This window comes from Bombina bombina, chromosome 11 (assembly GCF_027579735.1).
Source record: "Bombina bombina isolate aBomBom1 chromosome 11, aBomBom1.pri, whole genome shotgun sequence".
NCBI lineage: Eukaryota > Metazoa > Chordata > Amphibia > Anura > Bombinatoridae > Bombina > Bombina bombina.
The window spans coordinates 167932776-167945469 of record NC_069509.1 but is presented as its reverse complement, the minus strand read 5'-3'; the positions used below and the strand labels follow the sequence as shown (position 1 = coordinate 167945469).

General features: G+C 37.1%; 1 protein-coding gene across 1 annotated transcript in view; it reads left to right on the top strand.

The window, feature by feature from the left end:
- The window catches only part of DNAH3 (dynein axonemal heavy chain 3), a 611780-nt gene that overhangs the window by 445232 nt on the left and 153854 nt on the right, over positions 1–12694 (top strand). Inside the window, exons 34-35 of the mRNA XM_053694256.1 lie at positions 8533–8667; positions 10041–10152. Coding sequence (XP_053550231.1) covers positions 8533–8667; positions 10041–10152 — 247 coding nt within the window. The remainder of the gene's footprint in view (positions 1–8532; positions 8668–10040; positions 10153–12694) is intronic.

Genomic DNA, 12694 nt, shown 5'->3' with positions numbered 1-12694 from the left:
ATACTTTATCAATATGTTTTATTGATAGCTATTATATGGTGTCTTATTTCATAAAATCAGGGTTAAGTGCACGTGACAGAGGGAACGTCATAAAAAATACATGAAATAGAGTAGTTTATGTTTTTAGTGTTTTAGTATTATGTACCTGGGATGGTAGTGAAACGTTCTGGTCATGTCCCCTGTTCAAACTCATTGCATTTCACATCTCCTTTCTAATTGGAATAGAAATCTATCAACCGCCTGTCTGACAATGCTTCTAGTGACATAACAGACCAGGTCATATTGCATGTGATTCCTTTACACTATAAAACAATGTAATAAATATTTTAACTGATTTAACATGAAAATAACTTTTTGATTTACTTCTATTAAATGTTCTACATTCTCTTGATATCTTTTGTTTAAAAGCAAGGATGTTGGCTTAGGAGTCAGCCTATTTCTGGAGCACTATTTGGCAGCAGTTTTTCAAGAATGTTATCCATTTGCAAGAACACTAGATAGCAGCAGTTTTACAAGAATGCTATCCATTTGCAAGAGCACTAGATGGCAGCAGTTTTACAAGAATGTTATCCATGTGCAAGAGCACTAGATGGCAGCAGTTTTACAAGAATGTTATCCATTTGCAAGAGCACTAGAAGGCAGCAGTTTTACAAGAATGTTATCCATTTGCAAGAGTACTAGATGGCAGCAGTTTTACAAGAATGTTATCCATTTGCAAGAGCACTAGATGGCAGCAGTTTTACAAGAATGTTATCCATTTGCAAGAACACTAGATGGCAGCAGTTTTACAAGAATGTTATCCATTTGCAAGAACACTAGATGGCAGCAGTTTTACAAGAATGTTATCCATTTGCAAGAGCACTAGATGGCAGCAGTTTTACAAGAATGTTATCCATTTGCAAGAGCACTAGATGGCAGCAGTTTTACAAGAATGTTATCCATTTGCAAGAGCACTAGATAGCAGCAGTTTTACAAGAATGTTATACATTTGCAAGAGCACTAGATGGCAGCAGTTTTACAAGAATGTTATCCATTTGCAAGAGTACTAGATGGCAGCAGTTTTACAAGAATGTTATCCATTTGCAAGAGCACTAGAGGGAAGCAGTTTTACAAGAATGTTATCCATTTGCAAGAGCACTAGAGGGCAGCAGTTTTACATGAATGTTATCCATATGCAAGAACACTAGATGGCAGCAGTTTTGCTAGAATGATATCCATTTGCAAGAGCACTAGATGGCAGCAGTTTTACAAGAATGTTATCCATTTGCAAGAGCACTAGATGGCAGCAATTTTACAAGAATGTTATCCATTTGCATGAGCACTAGAGGGCAGCAGTTTTACATGAATGTTATCCATATGCAAGAACACTAGATGGCAGCAGTTTTGCTAGAATGATATCCATTTGCAAGAGCACTAGATGGCAGCAGTTTTACAAGAATGTTATCCATTTGCAAGAGCACTAGAGGGCAGCAGTTTTACAAGAATGTTATCCATTTGCGAGAGCACTAGATAGCAGCAGTTTTACAAGAATGTTATCCATTTGCAAGAGCACTAGATGGCAGCAGTTTATGTTATCCATTTGCAAGAGCACTAGAGGGCAGCAGTTTTACAAGAATGTTACCCATTTGCAAGAGCACTAGAGGGCAGCAGTTTTACAAGAATGTTATCCATTTGCAAGAGCACTAGATAGCAGCAGTTTTACAAGAATGTTATCCATTTGCAAGAGCACTAGATGGCAGCAGTTTTACAAGAATGTTATCCATGTGCAAGAGCACTAGAGGGCAGCAGTTTTACAAGAATGTTATCCATGTGCAAGAGCACTAGAGGGCAGCAGTTTTACAAGAATTTTATCCATTTGCAAGAGCACTAGAGGGCAGCAGTTTTACAAGAATGTTATCCATTTGCAAGAGCACTAGAGGGCAGCAGTTTTACAAGAATGTTATCCATTTGCAAGAGCACTAGAGGGCAGCAGTTTTACAAGAATGTTATCCATTTGCAAGAGCACTAGAGGGCAGCAGTTTTGCAAGAATGTTATCCATTTGCAAGAACACTAGAGGGCAGCAGTTTTGCAAGAATGTTATCTATTTGCAAGAACACTAGAGGGCAGCAGTTTTACAAGAATGTTATCTATTTGCAAGAACACTAGAGGGCAGCAGTTTTACAAGAATGTTATCTATTTGCAAGAGCACTAGAGGGCAGCAGTTTTACAAGAATGTTATCTATTTGCAAGAGCACTAGAGGGCAGCAGTTTTACAAGAATGTTATCCATTTGCAAGAGCACTAGATGGCAGCAGTTTTACAAGAATGTTATCCATTTGCAAGAGCACTAGATGGCAGCAGTTATACAAGAATGTTATCCATTTGCAAGAGCACTAGAGGGCAGCAGTTTTACAAGAATGTTATCCATTTGCAAGAACACTGGAATGCAGCAGTTTTACAAGAATGTTATCCATTTGCAAGAGCACTAGAGGGCAGCAGTTTTACAAGAATGTTATCCATTTGCAAGAACACTAGAGGGCAGCAGTTTTACAAGAATGTTATCCATTTGCAAGAGCACTAGATGGCAGCAGTTTTACAAGAATGTTATCTATTTGCAAGAGCACTAGATGGCAGCAGTTTTACAAGAATGTTATCCATTTGCAAGAGCACTAGAGGGCAGCAGTTTTACAAGAATGTTATCTATTTGCAAGAACACTAGAGGGCAGCAGTTTTGCAAGAATGTTATCTATTTGCAAGAACACTAGAGAACAGCAGTTTTACAAGAATATTATCCATTTGCAAGAACACTAGAGGGCAGCAGTTTTACAAGAATATTATCCATTTGCAAGAACACTAGAGGGCAGCAGTTTTACAAGAATGTTATCCATTTGCAAGAGCACTAGATGGCAGCAGTTTTACAAGAATGTTATACATTTGCAAGAGCACTAGATGGCAGCAGTTTTACAAGAATGTTATCTATTTGCAAGAACACTAGAGGGCAGCAGTTTTGCAAGAATGTAATCTATTTGCAAGAGCACTAGAGGGCAGCAGTTTTACAAGAATATTATCCATTTGCAAGAACACTAGAGGGCAGCAGTTTTACAAGAATGTTATCTATTTGCAAGAACACTAGAGGGCAGCAGTTTTACAAGAATGTTATCCATTTGCAAGAACACTAGAGGGCAGCAGTTTTGCAAGAATGTAATCTATTTGCAAGAACACTAGAATGCAGCAATTTTGCAAGAATGTTATCTATTTGCAAGAACACTAGAATGCAGCAGTTTTACAAGAATGTTATCTATTTGCAAGAGCACTAGAGGGCAGCAGTTTTACAAGAATGTTATCTATTTGCAAGAGCACTAGAGGGCAGCAGTTTTACAAAAATGTTATCTATTTGCAAGAACACTAGAGGGCAGCAGTTTTACAAGAATGTTATCTATTTGCAAGAAAACTAGAGGGCAGCAGTTTTACAAGAATGTTATCTATTTGCAAGAGCACTAGAGGGCAGCAGTTTTACAAGAATGTTATCCATTTGCAAGAGCACTAGATGGCAGCAGTTTTACAAGAATGTTATCTATTTGCAAGAGCACTAGAGGGCAGCAGTTTTACAAGAATGTTATCTATTTGCAAGAACACTAGAGGGCAGCAGTTTTACAAGAATGTTATCTATTTGCAAGAACACTAGAGGGCAGCAGTTTTACAAAAATGTTATCTATTTGCAAGAACACTAGAGGGCAGCAGTTTTACAAGAATATTATCTATTTGCAAGAACACTAGAGGGCAGCAGTTTTACAAGAATGTTATCTATTTGCAAGAAAACTAGAGGGCAGCAGTTTTACAAGAATGTTATCTATTTGCAAGAGCACTAGATGGCAGCAGTTTTACAAGAATGTTATCTATTTGCAAGAGCACTAGAGGGCAGCAGTTTTACAAGAATGTTATCCATTTGCAAGAGCACTAGAGGGCAGCAGTTTTACAAGAATGTTATCTATTTGCAAGAACACTAGAATGCAGCACTATTTATTGTCATGTAGTGCTTCAGATGCCTATTTATTATTATTTTATTATTATTATTATTATCGGGTTTTTGTAGAGCGCCAACAGATTTCGCAGCGCTATATCTAGGATATATATCATGGGGACTAAGCAAATTTGATAATAAAAGTAAAGTGGAAACTTTTTTTCAAATTGTATTCTCTGTCTGAATCACAAAATAAAAATTGTGGCTTTCATATCCCTATAACAGTATTAAAAAAGGGCATGACTTTGGCTGCATAAAAAAATACTTCCCATATCTAAAAGTCCAACGTTCCATTAGGTGTAATAAAGGGAATTTATGTTCCATTACGCTAGGATACTCTGCACTCCCTTAAAAATGATAGTTTTCATTTGCAGAATACAAGATAGAGCCAGCTGTGGTATGAAACCTTAAGGTTACTTGGTGCATACTGAAGTAGCCAGACTAGTCTAGTAATTCCAATCTAAAGTATTGTATGATACATTTTTTTTCTATCCAGACCTGTTTCTCTTTGAATATGAAATTGTAGCTTAATAAAAAAAAGGCTTAATTACGTAAAGCAATATTCAGTTTATATTGTGCGCATATATTTCACAGTGAGCATAGTATTATGAAATCAAAGCCCATGTTTATCACAGCGCTGATTATAATAGCATAGGGCTCAGTGCACTGTGAAAACAAAAGTAGCAGCCGTTGAGGAGAGTCAAATTTAGTTGATGGCTGACCAGTCAACACAGTAGATTTGCATAATCAACAAATGCAAGATAACAAGACAATGCAATAGCACTTAGTCTGAACTTCAAATGAGTAGTAGATTTTTTTTCTGACAATTTTAAAAGTTATTTCTACTCCCCCTGTACCATATGACAACCATCAGCCAATCACAAATGCATACACATACCATGTGACAGCCATCAGCCAATCACAAATGCATACACATACCATGTGACAGCCATCAGCCAATCACAAATGCATACACACTTATTCTTGCACATGCTCAGTAGGAGCTGGTGACTCAAACATTTTAAATATAAAAAGACTGTGCACATTTTGTTAATTGAAGTAAATTGGAAAGTTGTTTAAAATGACTGCTCTATCTGAATAATTAAAGTGTACTTTTTATTGAGTGTCCCTTTAAGTCATTTTGACAATATAATTATTAAAAAAAACTGCACAAATCTAAAAAAACTTGCACCAAATAATCTTATAACAAAAAGGTAATCTTTTTAAACTCACCCTGTTCTCCCATTTCATTGGATACATGCATTTTTTTTTATTAACATAAAGAAACGTGGATCTTTGAGCCCTGACATCAGCAACACAACAACATTATGCCATTGGTTGTTGTCAAGTGATCATTATCACTAATACAATCACTTGACCTCTATAATGACAAGAAAGCACTTATTTGAATAAGGGGCAACTTTTTTTCCAATCAGGAGTCTTGAGATATATCCCATACAGTACAAATATTAGATAGGTGATTTCTATTTTATGGCATTCAGAACGGGGCATTCCACTCTTTCAAATAATAGATCTAATTTCCCTTAACCCTCTGAGTGCTAAGCACTTTCCCACCTGGGTGCTAAGGTTTTCTTAAAGGGTTTTTTATTTAACATTTTAAATTTTTTTGTTATTTATTTCAGATCCCCAAGACTTACACTGTTGGAAAGGTTAGGTGATTACCTTTCCAACGGTGGGTCTTGGGGGTCTGTAGCTGCTTAGATGCCTGAGATACAGGCTTCTAAGCAGCATGCCCCCTGCTCCTATATTTAACATTGTTAATGTTAAATAAAGTTGCGCGGTGACGTCATCACGTTTATTGCGCGTGACGTCATCACGCAAAACGGAAGCCCCGACGATGCCTTTCATTATGCAGCACCGATCGCCGGGGTAGGAGCGGGTGGGAGCCCCAGATCTCCATCAAGTTGGGAGAGTGCTAGTGACGGCTCTGAGCCGTCATTAGCACCAGAGTGGGAAACTCTGTGACGGCTCAGAGCCGTTATTAGCACTCAAGGGGTTAATAAGTGTCCATTAAAGGGACAGTACACACCAATTTTCATATAACTGCATGTAATAAACACTACTATAAATTATAATATGCACAGATACTGTTATAAAAATCCAGTATAAAACCTTTTAAAAACTTACTTAGAATCTCCCAGTTTAGCTCTGTTGATGAAGTTAGGCTGGGACACCCACTGAAAGCAGGACAAGCAGATACTTCCCCCACACCCCTGCATATGAAAAGACCCATTACACAAACAGGAGCCGCAGGAATCTGTAGACTTCAGTCTACATCTGATACTTGGGGGCTTGGTTAGAAGTCTGAAAATTAGCACAATGTTATTTAAAAATAAGCAAAACTAAACATGTTACAAAAACACCTCCAGATGGGCTATACAAATGGATCATCTACAAAACATTTATGCAAATAAAAATCTAGTGCACAATGTCCCTTTAACTATTTTTCAGTTTTAGGAAATACACAAGACAGTTATTTATTTTTTCCAATGGAGAAAGACAATTTGTGATTATAGAGCACTTATAAATCAGCATTTAGCAAAGTCAATAAAGTGTCAATAGACAGAATATTATAAATGTAAATATGCTTATCTAGAATCAGATACTGTAAGTCTAAACAAGCTGTCAATAACGCTGTCTGGGCATCATTGATAAGCATTATTATTACAGGAACTAATGGATAAATTAATCTTAATTAAGGTGATGTTCTTGTATAGGGCTTTGAGATGAAATAGGGGATATATAGAATCAATAGCATCATAACATTAAAGAAAATTGTGCAGAATTCTCCTTTTGAATATAGCAATAATTCCTCCAGGAAAAACATATGATTCACGATACAGCCCTATTCAAACTCAAGCGTAGAGAAATATCTGTCTAAATTCCATGTAAATAAGGACATCCACTATTTAATCAAACAGGTGATGTTTCGGGGTCAATCACCCCTTCCTCAGATGATTGAGGAAGGGGCGATTGACCCTGAAATGTCACCTGTTTGATTAAAACATTTTTGAAGAAATCCAGAGAGTGCAAGCCGTTCTCTTTGATAGTGTGAGAGTGCCCTTCTACATTGCTTTATTTTATATATATAAACTATGCTTTGGCATTCACAGTTCAAGCACAGTGAGCTCTATGGCTAATAACCTTGTCAGCTTATAATGTTTCAGGAAAATCATCATTTGGTTCAAGCCTAAAAGGACATTTTGGTGCAGAAATTACATTATCTTATTTGCTGGCTTGTGTAATTTTTGCACTACTAGTTCCCCCTCGGGAGCTGCAAGTATTGATTGGTCCAGCTCGGTAGCCACAAGTATTGATTGGTCCAGCTCGGTAGCCACAAGTATTGATTGGTCCAGCTCGGTAGCCACAAGTATTGATTGGTCCAGCTCGGTAGCCACAAGTATTGATTGGTCCAGCTTGGTAGCCACAAGTATTGATTGGTCCAGCTCGGTAGCCACAAGTATTGATTGGTCCAGCTTGGTAGCCACAAGTATTGATTGGTCCAGCTCGGTAGCCACAAGTATTGATTGGTCCAGTTTGGGAGCTGCAAGTATTGATTGGTCTTGCTCAGGAGCCACAAGTATTAATTGGTGGCTACGTGAGACTACCACTCCTGGTTGGATTACCGTCCATGCAGGACTTTGCCTATGTGTTAACTTTGCAGAGGTTAAATACATAGTTAGAGCATTCCATGTTTGCATTACTGATCCTAGCTAACAAATTACATTGTTTGCCCCAGAAGATCCCTTTAAAAGCTTTTTTAAATAAATAATTTACTGTGACTGTTTAATGTCTGATTAACTGTTGCTTAAATTAAAAAAATCCAAGTTACTTGCTAAAAATCACTTTTTTACTTCCACCTTAAAGGCACATCAACCCCCCCCCCCACCACCACCACCACCACCAAAAAAATAAAAAAAAATATGGTTCAGGTACAGCATGTCATTTTAACAACTTTTTATTTTAGTTCTTTTATTACATTTGACTTATTCTCTTGGTTTCCTTTGAAGTAGCAGAAATGCACCCCTGGGAGCTAGCTGAACACAATGGGTGAAACAATGACAAGAGGCATATATGTGCATCCACCAATCAGCAGCTAGCTCCTAGTAGTGCACTGCTGCTTCAGCTTAACTTAACTATAATCAGTCTGTTTTTCTGGAAATGTTTAAGGTTAAAAACAAAACAAACAAACAAGTGTTAAGTAGATAAAAACCATTATATGTTAAGGTTTTCAAAATATAAAGTTGCAGAACTCTGTGGCAGCTGTGGGGTTAAATACGCTGGTTCATACAACAATATTACCTGTACATCCTATGGGATTGGTTTTCCAGGAGGCATCAGAAACACTGGCATGTTTAAATGTCAATCTCACAAGACTCTGGCGGTCTCAGAGATAAATATCAGGCAGCTTAGCATTGGATTTGGCACAAACGCGGCAAGGACATATAAAACAGGTGTACTGCAAATACCGTTCTAACCCGTGCATCTTTTTGTGCTGTTTGCTTCTGCAGGGAATTATTTCTGACCTTTTTCCGGGAGTGGTTCTTCCCCAGCCAGATTATGATCTTTTTGTTCATGCGTTGAATGAAAATATTGCAAAGATGAAGCTGCAACCAGTACCTTGGTTCATTGGGAAAATAATACAGGTGAGGTCATAGTTCAGTAGGAGATTTAATAATGATTTTGTGTGAACATTTATTGTATTCCAAATGATCTATTTTCCTGCTGAAGTATATTAAATTATTTGCAAATAGCTAATTTATCTTTATTTTGTCATTTGAAATTGCACCTCCACCTGTACAAAAAATGTCAGTACTTAAGTAGGGGTTATAGAAATGATATGTAAACACGAATGGTTTAGCTGAAATCATTATCCTAGGTCTTTTAGTAAGCAGTAAGAAATAATATAAGGAAGAATTTGGGTAAATAATTTAGACATATATACGATAATGAGGTTTGCTCTCTTTACAAGCTCAACCTCTTTAATTCAGTTGTGTTTTTCATTAGCAGAAAAATACAATTTCATATACAGGAATAAACATAAAGGAAAAATTCCCATATATAACAAGATAATGAAGAAAAAATGATAATAGGAGTAAATTAGAAAGTTGTTTAAAATGTCATGCTCTATCTGAATGACGAAAAAAAAAAATTGGATTTAGTATCCCTTTAAGGGACCAATTTTAGGAATAGAACAATAGGATACTTCAGAAATTTCGACAGGATATTTGCAAAGTTAACGCATGAGCGGGAGTCCGAAATAGCGCTGCACTCCTAATCTAGCCTATTACTGTGTGCGCTGGAGTCCTGGGCGGAAATTTGTTCCTGAGACATTTAAACAGCGAAAGTGTTATCTTTTTTTATGCAAAATATTTTAACGTGTGCTGATCTTTCATTTGAATGACAGAAAAATGTCCTCATAAATAAACTGCTTATTAAATGCAAATAGTACATGATAGCAAACAAAGGCTTGCTGTTAAGATTGATAGACAGTCAAAGGAGCCCATTTATCAAGCTCTGAACGGAGCTTGTGGGCCCGTGTTTCTGGCGAGTCTTCAGACTCGCCAGAATCAGCAGTTATGAAGCAGCGCTCTGAGCAGGCGGACAGGAATTGCCGGAATTCAGCCAAATTGAGTATGATCGGGTTGATTGACACCCCCCTGCTGGCGGCCCATTGGCCGCAAGTCTGCAGGGGGCGGCGTTGCATCAGCAGCTCTTGTGAGCTGCTGGTGTAATGCTGAATATGGAGAGCGTATTGCTCTTCGCATTCAGCGAGGTCTTGCGGACCTGATCCACACTGTCGGATCAGGTCCGCAAGACCTTTGATAAATAGGCCCCATAGCCTTTATTGAGAGACTAAATGAATGTCGATCAATATAACGCTCACATGATAGGAAGTATGCTTGCATTCTAAACCACGTACAAATAAAACATTCCCTTTTGTTAAATAGATCATTTATTAATTCCAGAATCCATAAGGGTATGCTAATAGTAATTATTATTGTTTTGATACCTCTAGATTTATGAAATGATGCTTGTGCGTCATGGTTTCATGATCGTTGGAGACCCCATGGGTGGAAAAACATGCGCTTACAAAGTCCTGGCAGGAGCACTTTCTGATTTATGCGCAGGTAAAACTAACATTGTTTTCTATTTTATGTTATGTGATACAATTAAACAGCTTCATTATAATGGATAACACAAGTACTTTATTCTGAAGTTAAACGGATGCCTTGCACAAAATATGCATGTTATCAATCCGTCTGACTGTCTATCTATCTATCTATCTATCTATCTATCTATCTATCTAAGGCCAATGTAAAAGAAGTCACTCAACAGGGTCTTTCCAATAAATATAAAAGATATTTAATCTTGACATTTCGAGTGTTACCCCGTTTTCAAAAGATCAGCATAATAACAAACAGTGTACTCACCCCCTTTACATACCCCTGCACAGTGAATTTTGGTGCGGAGCACACTCCGCCACCCGGAAGTTACCCGACGTCATGTGACTATGCGTCACGTGACCAGACGCTCAAGTTTGAGCGTCTGGTTACCATGACTACGTACATGACGCATAGTCACGTGACGTCGGGTAACTTCCGGGTGGCGGAGTGAGCGCCGCACCAAAATTCACTCTGCAGGGGTATGTAAAGGGGGTGAGTACACTGTTTGTTATTATGCTGATCTTTTGAAAACGGGGTAATACCCGAAACGTCAAGATTTAAATATCTTTTGTATTTATTGGAAAGACCCTGTTGAGTGACTTCTTTTACATTGGCCTTACTTATCTTTGAAGTGCACCCAGGGCAGGGATAGTGAAACTAGTCGCTATGGGCTGGAGTGCTTCTACACCTTCTACTGCAATATCTATCTATCTATCTATCTATATATATATATATATAAAACAAACAGGCCAGCACTCGCTGGTCTTAATCAAAATCAAACTTCCATTTATTCATACTCCGGGTATATAAACTGTATGAAGATAGATAGATAGATAGATAGATAGGTAGATATATAGATAGATAGATAGATATATGTGCCACTTATTCTGCTTTATAACATATATAGAAATATTTATATTAGTATATATGCATAACATTTATAAATAACAGAGACCAGATGATAAACAGTATATTCTAATTATACATAACCAACTGTTGCTCTTCAAAATACCTGATACTTGGAATGAGTATAAAAGAAGATTGCACCGAATTATATAACATAAAACGAGAGTGCACCCCAGTAGTGCATTACCATAAGACATCCAGTGCATATCCAAAACAGACTTGGGGGTCAATTTAACAAGGGCCGAATGGCCCCTGTTACCCTTGTTTCCGCGTGAGCCGCCAGGCTCGCAGGAAACAGCAGTTAAGAAGCAGCGGTCTTGTGCAATGCTAAATGCCGACAGCCTATTCTGTCTGCATTTAGCGATGTCTGGCGGACATGATACGCTACAGCATATCACGACCGCCAAACATTCATAAATCAGCCCCTTGCTCTTTTCCACCCAAACAAGACACCAAGTTAGGTTTTCCACTTAAAGGATGGGGAATCCCAGCTCTGGAAACTAGTGAAACCCTTTGGTTACGAATTAGACCCACTATTATTTGTATATACACAACTGAATATATATATAATCAGATTGGGAAGTAAATCGTAAACATGTTTCTTGGCTAGCTAATAAGACTGTATCATCAGCCTATGATATAAAACAATTATTTATTAAATACCTCAATGATCTGCAATAATGTTTATGCATGTACTACAAACATCTGATGCAATTAAAATAAATCAAAACATATCTCAAAACACATCCGTAAAATATGCTAATCAGACACATTTGTAACACACCTAATTAATTGATTTATAAACTATTTAATAAAAAAATGATAAGCACAAATATAATTATACTACTAACCTCAAATCTCATGACTAAATAAGCCAATGAAATTCTAATCAGTTCTAATAGTCAGAGATCAAAAACAATAGGTTTAACCTTAAAAAGGTAACAATAAAATTGTTGTTTACAAAAAAGAAATCGAAATAGTTGCTTTCACATTGAATAGTTTTGCATATGTTTACAAAAAAAAATAAAAGGCATAAGAGTATATTAACCATAAGGGAATAACTACAGTATATTTAATAAGACAATATTTGTTTAATTAAAGGGGCAGTCTACTTGAAAATGTATTGTTTAAAAGGATAGATAATGCCTTTATTACCCATTCCCTGGTTTTGCATAACCAACAGTTATATTAATACACTTTTTACCTCTGTGATTACCTTGTATCTAAGTCGCTGCAGACTGCCCCTTATCTCAGTTCTTTTCACAGATTTGTATTTTAACCAATCAGTGCTGACTCATAGAGTGAGCACAATGTTATCTATGTGATACACATGAACTAGCAATGTCTAACTGTGACAAACTGTCTAAATGCACTGAGATAAGAGGCAGCCTAAAATGGCTTAGAAATTAGTTTGAGCCTACCTAGGTTTAGCTTTAAAAAAAAATACCAAGAGAACAAAGCAATTATGAAGATAAAAGTAAATTGAAAAGTTGTTAAAAAAAATGCATGCCCTATCCGAATCACAAAAGTTTATTTTTGACTAGACTGTCCCTTTATTTAAGTGGTTTACTATCAGATAATGGGGTTGAGTTTTAAAAGC